General features: G+C 39.8%; 2 protein-coding genes across 4 annotated transcripts in view; one reads left to right on the top strand and one right to left on the bottom strand.

Annotated features, from left to right (window-relative positions):
• Positions 1–11426, top strand: part of LOC135159960 (uncharacterized) — a 50079-nt gene extending 38653 nt beyond the window's left edge. The window contains exons 9-11 of the mRNA XM_064116043.1: positions 6431–10814; positions 10983–11199; positions 11268–11426. The gene's annotated coding sequence lies outside the window, so the exon portion shown is untranslated. The remainder of the gene's footprint in view (positions 1–6430; positions 10815–10982; positions 11200–11267) is intronic.
• LOC135159941 (telomerase-binding protein EST1A-like) overlaps positions 1–18865 on the bottom strand; it is a 110107-nt gene that overhangs the window by 9958 nt on the left and 81284 nt on the right. Inside the window, exon 16 of one of the 3 annotated variants that reach the window (XM_064116013.1) lies at positions 4348–4457. The exons of the other annotated variants lie outside the window; for them this stretch is intronic. Within the exon in view, the coding sequence (XP_063972083.1) occupies positions 4363–4457 (95 nt within the window). The 3' untranslated portion in view covers positions 4348–4362. Of the gene's footprint in view, positions 1–4347; positions 4458–18865 lie in introns of those variants that run through there. 3 annotated transcript variants of the gene reach the window in all.

The following is an 18865-nucleotide window of genomic DNA, read 5'->3' as shown; positions in this document are numbered from 1 at the left end:
TTTCATGCTTCAACACTTGGTGAATGGCCACGCGTAACGGATGATGACACGTGCACACCCTCTGCCATTTGAGGATGCACAGTGGCGTAACATTGAATGCCATGTTACCGATGTTGAACATGGACTTGAAGAGTTTTATTGCGTTCTGGATGATATAGTGACTAAATGTACGTAATATCCGCTACGAGTGGTGAAAACGGGGGGAGGAGGGGATGGAATTTTCAAAATTTAAAGAATATAATGTCTGTCACTTCGCTTTCAACGAAATACTATTTGTGTCGTCATTTACAATTTTTCTTGCTAATGGAGACGAAGACGACCTTTAATTATTTATGTATTTATGACACTTTCTCATATCCTTGACACTGTCAATCCACTTCCGGCGACAATCAGCCGGAGGTCGATAAGTGCCACCTGAATGTGCATTTTTATAGTTTGCTCTAATAACATTGATTGAGATTGGCTGGAGTCCTTGATGAATAAATCGGGGAAAAAACTGTTGTTTTATATGTTGAGAAAATACTTCGGTGCAGGAGTTGCTTATTTAATGATGAAGTTGCAGCAAAAAACATTTTCTACCCAGAAAATGTATCGTCTAACTGTCAATCACAGACTTCCGTCATGCAATTCAATAAGTCATACCGGTTTTTAAATTTATTTCACTTATTTAACTCAGCAATCCGACAGACGATTCGTCACACCAACAGAGAGATTGTGATGGTTCATCCATTCTCCCAACTTATTCTTTAGTGAAAATACCGTTATTCGGAGGTACAAAATATAATATAAAAGTGATGTATGCACTTGGAGGGTAAAAATATATTGTCTCATGTCCCTTCTGTGTACCAAGTGTTTGAATTACTTAGGATAACGCATGGCTCTTAAATCAAATACTCAATGGTAGATTCTCTCAGCTTCTTCCGCTATGAAAATTCAGTTGCCTCCTTGGTAGTCCCAATGGGCGTGGAGTGAGCTCAAGGTATTTGTTTAATTTACCGGCCCCTTTTTTGTGAACTTCAAATAGTGGGACTGTCTTTAAAATCATTGTACATCGGGAGCTGGTCACTAGTAATTCATTTCGGGGTTTTTCGGCAGCTTCAAGAAACAAAATTTCAATTTACAATTTATGATCTGAAATTGTCTTTACGTGTAGATGAGGGACATATAACAATTACTCAAGCACCTGCTGGAGCGAATGCGACACACGAACTGGTGGCATTGATCACCCAATTTGTCCAGGAAAAATGTAAAAATTTCATCCCCCGAGAATCGAAAATGAGTGATGATGAATGGGTTATTTATATCTATGATACGGCAATCAAACCGCTCAACAGATCGTTCATCTCGAATGTTTATACGTATTAGTTCGCGATGATGCAGTAAGGATTGATTCATGGAGATGTATTCAACAGTAGACATGCCTGGATTCCGTATCCGCTTTTTTTTTGTAAAAAAAAGGAAGGGGGAAAAAATTGTTCGGTGGTGTGGAGATTTCTTTTTCCTCTCGCACATATAATGGATTCTTGATTGCTGGCGCCGATTAAACGCCCGATCGAGAGGATGCACGAAGTGGTGTGTCGTTTTCTTCGATATCAGAAAGGTCGTCTCTATGTTACACGCGTGAATGTACGAGACATTTACTTTATTAACCGATTTTATCGTCGAGGTAGAGAAAATTATCATATCAAAGGAGATTTATGCAGTGTTTATTATGAGCGTGCATCAATTAGGAGGAAAAATTTTTCTCAACATTTACCATTTTTTCGTCGTCAATGGAAATGATGTTGATCAACGGTTGAATAAAATTCCACTAATAATTTATAACTAACGATTAATTTATACTACTTTATTTCGTTTTATTGCCCGTCCATTTCCGTCTTCACCCGTGAGGTTATTTAATTTTATCTATTTATATTACGACTTATATATTTTTCCCCTAATTCACAAGTTACAGCTCTGACTGACAACAAATTATAGTGAATATAAATGAAGAGCTTTTCGTGGGGGAATAATGCGAATTATGATCATTTAACGGGACGATCAGCTGCAATATTTACAAAATCCGCATAATTTGATAGAAAAAAAATTTTGACTAGAATATATGACAGAAATGGACACCTGAAGAGTAAAAATTTTATCGGATTATGACTACGTGAAGTACACTAATAATTATTTTCATATAAAGTCTAACGACTTTGTAAGTACTCATTAATCTTCGTGGGTTCATGGCTTATCCGGTTTCACCCTGATAATTGTATATTCACCATTGGCCCTTGGGAATATTATTTCAGAAATTGAGTGCAGGCAAGAGCTTCCGGTGTGATCAATGCTTGATGCACAGCGAAAGGGATTACAACCCCTCTTCCTGGAAAATTTAGTCTGTATTCTTAGCGATTAGTTTGATAACAGTTTGCGTTGTGAAATTTCAGTTTACACGGTGGTGTTCGTTGAACCACTGGATCACCTGTCTTTCTCTCTCTCTCGTCCTTGAACGCCACCTCTGTACCATGCACTTGTACCCAAACCTCTTTATCGATGTGAAATTGTGTTTTCTCAGGTTTTGCTTCCGGGATGAATCTTCATCCGTTGAATTATCGACTAGATCTTCTCGTGGAGCGTCATGCCATAGCCTGGCAGATGCTTGTTTCCCGGGGAATATTCTTCGTTACAATATTTTTTGAATGAAATTTCAACGGAGGAGTCACATCAAAGTCGTCGGTTAAAATTAAATTTATAGTTCCATTTGATAAAACAACTATTTTTAAAGTATTTTATACGTTAAATAATTAAAATAATATTGTATTAAGCCATTCACCTTTGATTAATTTGATTTATGATATTCTAATGAGATCTCTGTTTTGGAGATATTTCGTTGGGGGAATTTCTTCCCCCCGGGGGGAGTTTCAGGTGATTGATTTCACTACCTTCGCTTAAGTCTCATTACGAAATGTAAAAAATTTTCCCCTCGCAAATGAAAAATTGAGAACAAACGTTGGGCCATCAGACGAGACAGCTAGTTTTCATGCTGTTTGATATCGACGACTCCTCATGAATACCTCGCGGTACTCATTACAGTCAGAAAGGAACAGTGACTCGGATAACGTGTAATAACTTGGCTTCTTGGTGGATCGGTACGATGCTATATTTAGATACAGTCAGTACCCAGTGTCTCTGCATGTAAAACATGATTCTCTGCTTGACCAAGCGCGACGACTTTATTTTTTTCCTCTTCACTTCAGCCTTTTTTATCACCTCTTATTTTCTCCTACCTTTCCTTCCTATCCACTCATCTTATTGGCACAATATACCTGTATATATCGGTATTTTCCTCACTATTTGCTCATTGAGACTTCTACGACTGCATTACTTTCCTTACGATGATTTCTGACGAGTCCAACGCACAATTTATATAATGTGACAACTCGTTCGAGTTTATTATCGATGTAAATAAATTTTAGTGGAAAAATTGCTCGGTTGAAAAATTCCCCTTTGGTCGACTTTGCACAGTGGCTTGTTTAACGCTTCCGTTGCTTCCGACTTTTTATGTGAAATGAGAGAAAGTGAAAGACATTTTATTGAGTCTGAGCCTCAGGCTCCTGACCTTTTTAATTGATCCGTAATTATTGAAGTAATTCCTCCAAATTTTTTTCTGGTCCCCGCATGTGGTGATCGGCTTGGGAAATCAGTCGTTCATCAATAAATAAAGCGAAATTCTCCAAAAGAGCTTCGCTGATTTTGTAGGCCACTTCTTGGCAAATAAATGATTGTCTGGAGGTGAAACTAATATTACTATTATAATGGCATAAATTTTCAGGTTTTCTTTCTCACCAAATGATGAAAGAGTCAGGATATAACTATTCGAACGGTGGAATGAGCGATGACTCCTGGGGGTCTCTGAAGTATACAGCATCGAGAAAACGCATGTGGAAGACATGGGGAATTCGTACTGAGCGTATATACCCGTTAAAGCGGCTCCCAACGGGTTTATCGAATCCGGTTGTCGAGTATCTGATGCTGAGTCCTCTCTTACTTTTCATTTTTATTAATTTTTTTTTTAATGATGAAAAATATAGCCATCTCCTTAGTTCTAATAATAATTATCGAACCAAGTGCGTAGTCGAACGAGTCCCGATAAGGATCTGTCTTGTGCTAAAATAAGATCGGTCTGAGTTAAATCTGTATAATCCACTTTGAGACAAATTAATCGAACGAACGTTGCGACCTGCATTACTTCAGGTATGACAAATAAAATGATGAAGGTGAAATGAAGAATTCAAAGTTGTTTTCATCAATTTATTAAAGACTAGCCATCTTTAATTGGGCAGGGGATTCATAATATCAACGTTTGTAATCACGATGTGGTCATTTGAAATCAATGCGACCATTGGAAATCGTTTCAGCCGCTTCGGACAGTCTCTGATCTATGATTTGACTGACTGGGAGGGTAAACTGTCTCCCTAAAACAGAGATGGCCATCAATATTATACTTCTTTGATGTTAACAAGCATTTGCAATGTACATGAAAATTTAAATACTAATGGGAAAATGGTTCTTGCCCTGCATACCGTATAATTATCATTACTGCACGATGCAATGATTTTTTTATATTTTAAACTAATTCACAATTTACAATTAGCATCGTAAGATGTAACTGTGCGTGACATGGAATACCGCCCCATCGTCCCCCATTAACAGGAACAAAATAATCAAATAAATATGTATTATCCAATAATTTTCCCAGTAACTTATCCGGAAACTCCGTCACATGGCTTTTTCATCCATTGCTTTCATTTACCCGCCGTTTCCACTTTACGTTCTACAAGCGATGCGAATTACGAGTCATTCTCATTTAATCGCACTGCCGCTCACTCGTTGGGCGTTAAGATGTTTACACATAAAACTCGATGTTACCAGTACCAACGTAAATTAGATTCTCCTAATGCGGATTATGGGAGAATGAACATTCAGGAATAGCCCCGAGAAATCATTCAGGTGCACTAACTGATACTTAATTAATTGATGCACGTATTATCGTTTGATTAATCGAGGTGGTATTTTTCTCACCGCATTTGCTTTCGACAATTTCCATTTGCTTATCTAACCATTGGCTTGTCTCCTCTCGCTCTCACTCCCCAATGGCTATATATTCCCTATCACGGTACAGCCCCGGTAGTAACACTGGTGTAAAGCCACCAGGAGGGGATGTACCCTAAGCATTGCTATCGTATCATCTCCTGGCTGCTGGCTTAACGAGCATTTGCAAGTAAATTGGCTCGACGTATTCCCCTTGTAGCCGCTGGTTGGGGCGCCTTCTGCAATTGCTCGCTTCGACTCCTGGTGATCACTGGTAAAAGGGGCTGTGCCAGTGACACGACGAATGCGTCGGAGTATCAATGCCAAGTGCTATAATTTTATTTTCATCAGAAGTCCAGCTGATATGGATTTTGAAAAATAACTCCGTCCAATACCGGCGCGATGTTGGCTGTAGGTTGGCCAACAGCAGCCAAAGTCAGGCCCATCCTCGGTTGCACTTGATCATTTTTTTATTTCCAATCAGAGGGAGCACTGTGTCTCCTCACTTCACCAAAAATCCTGAAAATTCAATTGTCGCCCTCGAAGTGATTTTTCAACCTCGGTGTAACCTTGGCCCAATATTGGTTGCCCTAGACCGCGCCAGACAATTCTTGACCGAGTGATTACAAGTGAGCCGATGCGCCAGCCATCGGACAAAGACCCATCATCGTTAGGTGAACCTTGAGCCAATGCTGGCGATCTTCTCATCTCCTGCCAGAGGCGTTCCCTTCCCTATAATCGTTTCGTTCTATATTCTATTTTCAGGGGCACGGAATGAGGTTCACAATGGTCTAGGTCAGGTTCGCATCTCACTGGCTCTCCACTCATTGCCCCAGGGGGAGGGAAAAATATTTATTTCGCTGTTACGGTTGTATTGGAATTTTGCAGTTCATTGGATCAAATGAATAGGACACGATGCAGTACTGCAATCGTACAAGTCAAACCAGTATGGGAGAAATTACGTATGGAGCTATTGTACTGCCATCATTGTATCAATTCTCTTGACTGACCCATATATGTATTAACGCATTTCGTATACATGTAGAATAGTCTATATGTATATAAAAGCCAGAACCGTTTGACCCGTTAGGAATCGCAGGAGAGGTATCGTAGGAGAAGGACATAGGTAAAGAGTCTGGTGGTGGGGATCAGCGTGAGACAGACACAAGTTGGGCCGTTATGTCAAATCGAGGCCAACCCCGTATACATTCCTTTAACGATCGTTTTACCTACAGGCCATGTTCCAATGTATGCACTTTTGTAAAAATTTACTGGACACATTTTATGATCTGAGTCAATCATCATCAAGCCTCTATGAGTTATATTCTATAATATTTTTTTTATTTTTCAATTCTAGCGAAGATCATCTGTCTTAAGGATTTTTTCAATCCACCTTATGATACCATAACGGCGATATGTCAGTGGATGACGATGAGATTGGCAGATGCGTGTGGATCCGGAAGAGACTTAGCTAATTACAACGAGAATGGGAAAGGGGCTTAAGGGATAGGATGGCCAACTAAAAAGGCAACTGAGCTTAGTCACAGCTGATGGGAGTTACTGTGAGCTGCACAAGCTCATTAACCAGACAGCGTAAGAGCGATGCAGTTCAGATCGTGGGGATAAGGATGCCAGTGTGCTGTTTATGTGTATGTGTGTGTGTGTATATATATGCTACTTCTGGGGTAAGATCGTCGGGGGATTTGAAACGAGTGAATTAGCTGATGGCAGAGTTCACACGTATGACATTGAACTTGATGATCACTCGTGGTACCGTGGTTGAGATGTTGAAGAGGAGAGTTAGTTCGTAGAGGTATTCGCGATGCGTTTCATTTCTGAGACGGTCAAAGACACCTTCGACCAGAACGTGATTCCATGATCATGCGAATCCCGTGCCAGGAAATCACAGCGCGTTATCCACCGACCACCCGTGAGATTTCTTTGGTGACGGAGAAGTGAAATAAAATGTTTTTCTCTCCATTTGTTCGGGGCATTCTATCATATGCACCTAGACCTTCAGCTGGAAAATTTTTTTCTCCTCTGCTGGGTACAGGGGTTGTTTTGCAAAAGACAATTCTACTTCTACTTGAACGATTCAACTGCGGGGGTCCACATGTCAAGCTAAAATGAAATGCAAAAAACCTCCAGACGTTTAAAAAAAATGACGGAACTAATGGAATTCGTGAGACGATGAAAAAAAAAGTCGAGTCTTCCCCGTAGGGCTCGGAAGATTCGAGAATAGTTGTACCAATATTGAATTCTATTTCAGAATTGTTGGGAATTCTCGCGGTAGAAGAGCCTTGTGCTTCTTCAAAAAGCTACCCATACCTGATCAATGCATTCTTCTTTATTCTCTATTGTATCGGGCTCGCATATCGCGATAGCAGGCTTTATCATTCATCGATTCTAACAGTACAAGCCAAAGGTGCATCAGAGGAGACTGGGGTGCGAGAGGATCAAACGATAGGGCCCCTCACAGCGTTGGAATGAGAGAAGAAATTGTAGAGCTGGGACTCCTTCATGCAGAATGCCCGCGCGTGCGAGCAGTACCTGCCGTGATCCAATCTTCTAGTGGTATAGTGAGTAGTACCTGCTGATATTTTACTGTCAACCGATGTGCTTCTGAACCCGTTGTCCCCCTCCCATGATCAGATTGCGCTACCGGTTAAATCGAAAGACCGAGTGAGAGACCTTATGGTCTCCTTAGCCACATTTGGCCCCTTAATCATGATTTTTCACCAACAATTTAACCATTGAATTACTTATTGGCGATTCAGGTTGAACGGGTCAGGCGGTTTTCTCGTACATTTTTGGTATTAAACATGGTAATTGGTGATCCCCCGGGTGATTCCAGTCAGATCGACTTGTTTTATTCTAAGTAGTCGTGTAACCTACAAATAATATTATCAGATCTGTTTGTCCATTACTCAACTGTCTATCTGTCTGTCAATATCCGTCGGATTTTACAGCCTTGATTTTTCTTCAATACTGTAAACTCTTAAATCTTACAGTTACCGTAAGTGTCACTGGGGCGACGAAAGGGATATTCCAGTGATTTAAGTCCAACTTTATCAGTCTTTTACCTGTACTGCATGTACAGTGTCAATGACCTATTTCGTCATGTTTCCTCGGTTGTAGAAAAAGTGTGAATGAGATTTTGTGATACTGATGCTGTCAGTGTACGTGGGGAATGTCAAGGCTCCTCGTACCTCTCCACTTTTCGTTGTCTTCTATTTTTATAGCTATAATCATTATAATAACCTCTTAATGGAAACGGGATTTTTTTTAACAATGTCTTGAGAAGGGTTCACATCTGTGAAATTTCCGAAATTTCTTCTTGAATAGAAAATTACGAGGTCAAGTTATTATTGGATAATATTTTTTTGTCGACCGGCCAATTATCTCTGAAGGCCGATAAATAATAGAATAATTGAGTTGAATCTCATAAATTATTAATTTCCCAGTGTAATTTTGTATTTGTTGGTTATACTGATAGAAACGTTCACCCTGTGATGGCTTAATTCACGAAAATTATTGTCCTCGGAATTTATTTGAAAAAATATATCATCAATTTTGTGACAAAATTGACTGGCCGTAAAACATGGAATTTTGTTATTGATTTATGGCTGACGTGGCAATGAAAAATTGAGAACAGTGCGTGCTAGTATGATAGATCCTGAAGCGCATGTTGATCATCCGCGGCTATCATCACGTTACACCATGCCAACAACGTCAACTCCTCAAGACCATCCAGTTTATTCGTGGCAATTACGAAACAGCTCGCAGGACATAAATCGCTCCAGATCCAATTATCTTGTACAACAACATTTTGTCATGACAATTTTTGTCCGACGACCACCAAGAATTTCAATTCATTTCTATCTACTTTGAAACATGAGACATTTCCTTGGAGTGAGATAATGAGTTTTTCATGAAGTCCATGGTTTTGTTGCTTTTGCATCTCAAGAGAAGTTCTGTCATCGTACAAATTTGCTTTTTCATTTTTTACTTTAATTAACACTGAGCGATGATTTTCAAGCATTTCAATAATTCCGGGAGAATTAACAAATTGATCGTTTATCAATCAAATTGGAGGTAATCCCACTCATTAGAATCGAATGCAAATAATTGCAATAATTTATTAGCAAAAATATCTACGTCCGATACAATGCAAGAGTAATTTCCCACTTGTTTTTTCAAGTTGGAAGTGCATTGAATGGAATGAGAGAAAAAGTGACAGGCAATAGGCTTTCAACATTCTCATGAGTCCTCTCTCGGTGCCTTCAAATGTTTGGAAGTCAAACAAAGTCATTTCTTGAGTATATCCGTGGAACCATGGCCCACATGGGATCAAACCACTCAAATATTGTTCGACTTATCTCGTGAAGGAAATGTGAACACGTTATGAGTTTGAATATTTTTTTTTTGTCCACCCGATAACATTTTTTCAATCAATGGATGATACCCATTCTGACTGAATTTCCAGGCGAACAGCATCATCTTCACGAGGTCAATTGGCACTCGTGTATTTTTATCCTTTCGGTAAATCTTCACCGGGAGTCATTGAATACCGAACGGTAAAATGCTGCCCCACGAGATTGACATTTCCTCGGTGTTAAAGACGAGATTGAGGAATAAAAAAAAAGTCAAAAAAATGCATATACACACAGCTATATGGTTAAGGAACACTCGATAAGCGGTGACGCGAGAGTGAGATTCCGGAGGAACGAGTCTTCGTTTTGCCGGAAAGGATCATTGACCTTTGGAAAAGGGAAAAAAAGAAGGTGCAGGGGAGGACGGAGGGAGGGGGTGGTGGGTGAGAGGGAGAAAGAGAGAGAGAGCAAAAAAAAATATAAGGAAAAGAGAGTGGTATCCCGTCGATCGGAAATCCAAGCGGGCAAATCCCAGCCCATGGGTCCCTACGATAACGATTCCGATGAATCGTAATCGTTATGGGTTGCAAGTCTTACACTACACACTTATACCGAATGGAAAAAGGAACAACTGTAACGTATCTTTACGGTTCGATCGAGGTCCTTGGCCATGAAGCCGAGGGTGGTCCCAATGGGAACCCCGATACGAGATAAACCCATAAGGGACACAAGTAGAGCCATAGAGGAAGCTTATCCATTCTTATCCGTTGCAACAAACTACGACAATTTTTTCAACATTTTCTGGTAATTTTTTTGCCCATCAATATTTAACCGAGTACTCGTGGAATATGGTAAACTCGTCAGACGCCATTTTATTTGCGGAAGCTCCCGATCTCGAAGGGACGAGTTCAAGGACGACTGGATCCTTCGGCGAATGGAATTCTCGGGGTTGTGCGAAGGCGTAATGATAAGGATGGGGTTATATGGACTAGTGGGCATCAACAATTTTATGGGACACCGGAAATTCAAGACTCCAGAGGTAAGTATTTGGTGGGGCTATAAAAATGTTGCAATCATCGGGGAAAAATATGGCTGCTATAATTTCCGTGAAGTCGTTGATCGTCTATTGCATAAGGAGGTTGAGTCAAAGGTAAGTGCTAACCCTAAAATTAGTATAATGGAATTGAGGAAAAGACAGTTAGATTTTTTAACACACAGCCATTTCCTTCGAAGAGTTCACTCTGCTGTGGGTATTAATCAAGTGATTGTCCAGAGTCAATTAGGCATTCCTCATTCTTCTGAGTAGAATTAATCCGCTAGGCAGAGCTTCTAGGAACATTACACGCAGGAATCTCGACTATGCATCGGGTGAGTTGACTTCCGATTCAACTATTCATTGAATTTAGAATTTTATTCGGATAATTAGAGGGAGACATCAGTTTGAATAATGAGGATATGATCAATTTTACCTGCGCTCAACTATCACCAAAGGAACTGATAATTGTTTATTTATTTACTTGATTTTTTGCTCGTCAGAGCCGCCGGGTAACGACAGAACTGGACTTCCTTCTAATTATCTGCAGCGATTCCCCAGGTGTATCAGGGAGGATACAGCAATTCCCCGAGTTTTTCTATCACTCGAATTTAGCGATAATGCGACTGAAGATTAGCGACATGCTCTTGAGCACAAAAAAAGTTACTCCTCTTCGATGAACAGTAGTTTGCAAAAATCAACTCCTGGATGATGGAAGAGGTGAGTAACAAAATTGTACGTTTTAAAATTTTCAGAATTAAGATTTACTCTTCATTCACTTTTTACAGGCATTCGCAGTACGTAATTATCCCAGGTTTGTGTGCTCCCACCAATTATAGTCCCCGAGAGCACGCCATCAACATCAGAGCCAGCCTTTTTCCATACAACGTTCGTCTTCTTCACAGCAGCATTTTACCCACATACTCCTTCATCTACCATAAGGCTGTGTAGTCCCAATATTCATTCATATATATATATATATATATATATATATATATATGAATATATATATATATATATATATATATATATATACTTGAAAGGTGAGAATGAAAGAAAATAAACGCACATTGAATATATATATATATATATATATATATATATATATATGAATATATATATATATATATATATATATATATATTCAATGTGCGTTTATTTTCTTTCATTCTCACCTTTCAAGTGAGCTGACATGACAGCCATGAGGAGAGCCACGTCAGTTCAAGATACATACAGTAGCTGCTGGTGAGAGACGAAGGGAAAAAAGAACATGCTGAAGAATAAAAAAAATTATATCAAAGTGATGCTGCGTGCTAAGAATTTGAAGAATTCGTCGAGCAGTGAATGCGATCATCTCAATTGTCCTCTTTTCCCTTCTTTTTCAAGCTCTGTCATTTTCTTGTACATCAGGTGCGTGTAGCGCCACTCGAGGTGGAGACACTTTTTCCAGTAAATGTGGCGCCATTCGACGTTTATTTATACCCGTACTAATCATTAACACGAAGACTATTTTTAGCTTCCTTTTGTCATTATTTTACATCGCTCTACAAGACGTCGAATGATTAAATCGCACACGGTTTATCCGTTCGAGATTCCAGTTCGATATCTCGAGCTAGTTTTTATCACATAGTAAATTGGTAAAAATCGTTTGGAGAATAAGAACAACGATTTTTTTTTAATATTGAAGAATATTTTACGATGTTATCGGAAAGGGAATTGTGTCAGCTCTCATAAACGTCTCCACGGATGGCGGTCAATGACGGTCGCATAACCGTCATATGACGGGTCATGTGATGCATTTGCATCTGTACCTCGAGCATGTGAGCCAACGAACTTGCTCACTGCGCCAGTCTAACGGGCGTATATCCAGTGGAATACATTATTCTTCAAATTTTCTGTGTCAAGTTCACTTACCTGGTGATATCGGCCGACATACAATAAGACAAGGAGTTATGTGTAAAGTTATATTACGAAGAAATAACTCTTTCGTTCATTGGTATGCAGGTCAGCGTTTTGCCCATTGACCAGCGGCACTATGTAAAATCGATCCTAAGGATAGGTATTTTCTCCTGGTCGGCAGTGTTTACTGTTCCAGGTGAGTTGTATATCGCGACTTATCTCCAATCTGATCCTGTCTCTCCCCCTTTCCTCTTGCTCTGGTCCCCCATGTGAGAGAGTAAAGTTGAAATCAATGGATTTCTTAGTGCTGACTGCACACCCCAATGGAGACGAGTTGACGAGGCCCTCTTCTCACTGCTTCTAGACGACAATTTATAAGGGAGCCGTTCTCTTCAACATCGTAAAGGCCTTCGAGAATCATGTATTTACATTTCCACTTCAGGACAAGTCTCCCTGTTATCTTTTTCCTCTTTAGAGCAATTCGAAGTACAAATTTTCCTTCTTTGAATCACTCACTGATGTTTCTCTCCTTCAATTTTCCATTTTAAACTCCAATTGATCTCGTGATATTAAGAATTTTAATATCATGAAAGTGATAAAAATTCTCCAACTGCGGTCATTAGTGCCCAATTAGAGTACACATATGGTTAATGTCTTTATTAAATTTTGCGTTGCAGAAAATTGTGCAGAAGTCGTTAGAATTTTACCTTGATAGCACTGAAATTTTTCACAGCCTCAGGATTACAATTTTTTCCAATACCTGTATGAGAATTTTTATAGAAAATTACTCTCCGCGACCTCCACTCTCCCGGACAGTTGACAAGGAACATTTATTTGTAAAATCAATTAGAAATAGAAAAGTGAGGACTTGATTTATCGCTGATTACACTAGAAGCAGTATCTACTGCCACCATTCGTCATCCCATACTTGGTATGTTTCGCGATGTTCGTAGATGTGTATTTGCATAGAACATAATTATTCTGTCCATCGATTTTACCTCGTAATGGCTTGAGCTGATGGGTTCCTGTTAAAAATGAGTACAACAATTTAAACCTGGATGATAAATTTAATACTTATATGAGGAGCGATGAGATCGATGATATGGATCTTACTGTCATGAAGTTGGTCAGGAGGACACTCAGGTATTGCACCAGTTAGCCCCCTCCCCTTGTGAACTCCAGGTTAAAGACATTTTTCTCTGGACTTCCTGAACTTTAACTGCAATATAACATCTCTACGTTCCGCGGATCCTGTCATGACGGAAAATATCGTATCTCTTTCCCAAAAATCATACATCATGTTATCAGTCCTGGGCACAAAACTATGCACCTTATAAATGATTATCCTATGATTCCCTGCAGATTTTCACCCCACCATCGTATACTTATCTATTTTTCCGTTTCACGTACGCGAGGGCAAATCTGTTCCACGAAATATCTCCGAATAATTTGACCCTCTAATGATCCTCTGCCGTTGGCTCTCAATTATATAAACAAAAAAAAATGCCAAATTACAATGACAGAAAATTATCAAAATAAGATGAATAAAAATTGTTCATCAGGACTCGGTTATCTCGTCGCGCCACGGGGTGTGGATTGCGTGCATGATTGAGGCAGGTTTCGATTCACGCCCGGAGCATCGGTTGCGACGCTGGATCCCATGGCTCATACAGGGTATCCCCCATCCCGATGTTGATCAACATTTCTGCTAAGCGCATTAGATATACGCATCTCCAATAAGTGAGTGAGACCCGAGAAGCAACCCTCCATCAACCACTCAGTCGTCCCCTCCAGACGAGATTAGTGGCAGAAATGGCAAGCAAGGATAAGGCCTCTTGTCCTCTTCACCTTCTTCTTCACCAAGTGAGTTTCGACAAAAATTCACCGGCAAATTGAATACTCTTTCTTTCTCCCTCGTTCACTCGCTCGCACCACCTCCTCTCTCTCTCTCTCGTATATTTTCCCTTTTTTTTACTTTCCGTTCTTCCATTTTTATTGTTGAAATTTTTACCATGCTGCTTCATACCTTGAGGTGATGGACGCTGCACGGATGTAGACGGGACGGCCCTAAGGCACCTCCTTTGCGTCGGCACGACGGCGTCCACTTCTCTCTCTTTCTCCCTCAAAACGGCAACGCAGATTAACTTTCAATATACTCTACCGCACTTACCTGATTCCATGTGGACTAGCATTGAGTATTACACAGGGTTTTGAAGAGCATCGCATCAGATTGGTAATTATACAAATTAGTGTCCCGCATGTGGACGTTGAAGGGTAAAGCGCGTGGCAACGTATGCACCAGTGTATCATTATGAATATGTACGTGACCGTTAAGATTTCGAAAGGGAACATCTTCTGGTCATTGATCCATTCTCACTTAATGTTTGGTACACGATTTTTGGGGAGATAAATATGTGGCCATATTTTATTTACTGTTTATGCTATTACTTATGTTAACTGGCTTTTTGCGCACCCTAAACCGCTCCGAAACGTAATAAAATTTTAATATAGAAATCACTAAAATGAAGACTGGATTATGATGAAAGTAATTGCCCACTTGTTCTGATTTTTTCGGATATCCACTCAACGGTAATTAACCCATTGAACGACCTGACATCCCCCGCTGTTTATCATTTTGTGATAGTGTACGTGGACACCCGGGACTTTCTTATGACGCACTGACACATTGCCAGGTTTTCTACTCTCCTCACACCGATACGATTCATGACTGACCCCGTTGAAGCGGCATTTTCCTCATGAAGTGACCCACGCAGGGTTAAATACCAGTAGCTACAATTATACCCACAAACTATGACTAATAGTTACCTGCCTAATTCTTCCGAGTATGGATAATTCATTCCCGGTAATCGTCACGAGTTCTTTATTTTGGATCTTCAGAAATATTTCAATAAAAAATATCCTGATGAGGGATAACAATTCCATGAATAATATTTTTTTTCAATGCACGTATTGCAAAAGGAATATTACCAGGGGATTCTTCACTTGCATCATTATCACGATCGATCGATGGATCACGCGAGACTGGAGAAGAAACCTTAATTACGATTTTAACCCTCCCTTTAGCATCCAAATTCCCTATTACCATATAATTTCTGCAGTCAATTTTCATCCATTTATCGTAACATCACACGGTATACCGTCATTTTTTTTTATTTATCTCTCCCCCTCCTGAAATAAAAATCAGCAATAACATTCCTCGGGGGAAAAAGTGAAAAAGAATCTCGTGTATAAAAATATTGATATATTTCCTTGGTCACAAACGATTTTTTACTCAAAAATTTAAATTACAAGCCAACAAAAAAAGTTGAGTATTTTACTAGATTAAACTTTATTCACATTCTTGGCTGATTTTTTCTCTCATTCTGCATGTTTTATGTCTTCACGTTCGCCCTGAAGGCGCCAGTAAATGCAGCACGTAAGAACGTATGTGCGGTTGAACACACGCGGGTGTAATTTCAACGCGCCCATCAAATCCCACACGTCGCGACGCTCGCTTGACATTATACCTGTAGTGATACTTGTATACTTGACGATTAATTGGTCACGTATAACTCGGGTAAGGAAATAGGATCGGAATTCGCACGCTTCACAAATAAACAAATCGTTGAGATTTTTTTTCCCTTAAAAAATAAACAATGATGAGGAGCATCTATTGCATTTTCTAAAGAGCATTGAGAATCCCTTTTTTCGAGAGAGAGACCAATGACATGAGAGCGACCAATGACAAGTCAATGATTAATATATAGCTGAGGCGAAATTATTATGAAATTATATTAGAGAAATTCCGACGATCTACACTCGTTTTAAAAATAGAAGAAAGGTAAATTTGTTTTTTTGGAATAAACAGTGATGAAGAAAAACTACTTCACTTTCTTTGAACCTTCAATATTTATTTTCTTCTAACGGGACTAGGGTTGAGGGTGCACTTGACGTGCACCAAAAGTTAAAAATAGACCTGCATATTTTTTACAGCCGTTATGTATCAATAATCAATTAGTATTATTTTCCGTTACAATTTAGAAATTTATCTCCAATTTAACCGATTGAGAATTGCCACACAACACTGGGTGCTGGCCCCATATTGGCCCATTTGACTTTTCGTCCCCAGGCAATGACTCCCGGAAATATTCCTAGATCTTCTCACAGTTCTCCTCATCTTTTTTGATTCGCAACACCCCCCTTTTAATTTCCACTCATTGTATGGGTTTTACACCACTAACTTGTCAATTAGATCAAGTGTTGTCTTTCAAAATCAAAACTGGAGTCAATCGATCCGACCCGATCTTCAATTCTGCGCGAGTTAAAGGAGCAGAAGCCCCGCATTGACGGGTTGGGGCCATTCGACCCCAGAGCTCAACATTTAAATTCAACCCAAATTCATCTCATAAGAATTACATTCGAAAGAATTTCCACGCGGAGATAAAGTTGAAATAAAAAAAAAACAAGACGAAAAAACAGTTCTAAAAATGTCAGGGCCCAGGTGGTCCCCATGAGCCAATGAAATCACAATAAAAATCTGGAAAAAGGAAAGAACATGAACGACCACCGGAAACCGTAAAATATATACTCTCATCACTAAAGGTAAAGTGACAGTTCCGGGTGGACATATATTTCGGACGGGTGGGTGAAACACCCGCTAATGAGACTCCATCCTTATGCTAATCGCTCGCGTGTTTGTAGTCACCAGGAGAGACCAGAGTCCCGCTTAGTCTCATGAATGTTATCGTTGCTCTTCATCAAAACGTTCGGTGGTTGTGCGAGCACCAAGTAGACGGCCAAGGTGCGATTGAGCCGTCGTTCCTTCTGGTTTTTGCCCACTGAAATACGTATGCTGTATTCATTATTGTTTTTCCCCTTTTCCTTTTTCAACCATAAAGAAATGGTAAATGATTGTTTTTTACCGCAGGTCTTTCTCTCCAGCGTTGTTCTCACCAATGCACCTTTGGCCCATTGAGAACATTTCTCTAACATTTAAAATATAAAATGGTGGCATATCAGGTTAGTTTTGTCAACGTGTAACTGTTCTCCAAGTGGTTATTTGTATTCATTTTGTTTATTCAATTGTTTTCAATGAATAAACCGTACGAGACTTGTTTTTGTCACACCTCCAGTGTCTCGGGATTTCTGTGAATGGAATATTGTACTTGCGTGATGCTGTCAATACTACTTTTCACCCACAAAAATCGTAGACTCACTTCGATATCTTTACTGCATTCTCAAAAAATCGTTGATTTTATGGTTCCACACGAGTACAGTTACACCGAGTAATACTTTCCCCTGGCACACCAGGAATAGTATAAAGATTAGTCTATCGTCAGTCGTAAAGCTTTCAGGTGAATGCAGAAATGGATAATCACTCGAACAAAAAAGAAGTTAATTCTCCCAGACTTATTGGAGAATGAATCGCAATCAATGAACGGTAAACTTCCTCAACTATTTTTACACCAAAGAAATATCATTGACTGAGATTTTGCAGCGATAGAATTACACCCGTAAACACCAGAGTTCGACCCAATCCATCTTCATGATCTATCAACGATAAGATATGTCTCATCACGACAACAATGTCAACACGGATCATCTCCGAGACACATCTCGTCAATATTCCATGATGACGTGTTCAATGATGCAGACAGTCATCTGCTTGAAGAAGGATGACTTCGAAATAGGGACCCAAAAGATATAATGCCTCTCGGCCCCAGACACAAAGACTACTCTCGTGACCTTGGATGAGTTCTTCTCTGGTCCTCCATCCTCCTCCTCCTCCTCCTCCCCTGTCGGGTTATAGCAGAATGGAAAAAGGAATGCATCCGCCCGAGAATAGTCACGCCCCGTCGCGAAATTAATCGATTAAGTCGTCTCTGCTATCTTCCAATATTTTTTTTTCCCTCTTCCCCCCCATCCCCAACTCCCTCCCGCCCTTCCGCCAACGTTAACTCATGTGGTTCATGCCTCTTGTTTCTTGGTATTACCACCAGCGGTCATGAGCTTTCTACAAACGAACAATTACGATTAATATGTATATCCTGGACAGTGGATAATGGAGAACTCCTGACCATGACAAATTATGATATTCCTTTATTCACAATTTTCTTTAACCCCTAAACTTTATTAATAATGATGAGGCATTTGAGATGTGCAATCATCGTGGTAGTAGGAGCGATTAGTAACGATTATACGGCGATTAAAACGTTGGCAATTACTCTTTCTGGATGGAAGATGGGCTTCAGGTTATATATGCGAATTGGTTGTGTCGGAGGAGGGATTGTAGCGTCCTTGCCAAGGATGCGGATTAGCCTTCTATCGTTGAGGCATAAATACTTATTCTACAATGCATTTTCTTCACATAGAAATGTGGAAGGTATTTATGGCGATGTGGGCATGTAGAACGTGAGATGAAGGGAAATCTATTGTTCTCTCGGTGCAGATCATTCGCTGAACGAAAACAATATTTTAAATGCAAATT

Source organism: Diachasmimorpha longicaudata, chromosome 3 (genome assembly GCF_034640455.1).
Source record: "Diachasmimorpha longicaudata isolate KC_UGA_2023 chromosome 3, iyDiaLong2, whole genome shotgun sequence".
NCBI classification, from domain to species: Eukaryota; Metazoa; Arthropoda; class Insecta; order Hymenoptera; family Braconidae; genus Diachasmimorpha; species Diachasmimorpha longicaudata.
Note: the sequence above shows the minus strand (reverse complement) of the source record. Positions and strands in the feature narration are given on the sequence as shown.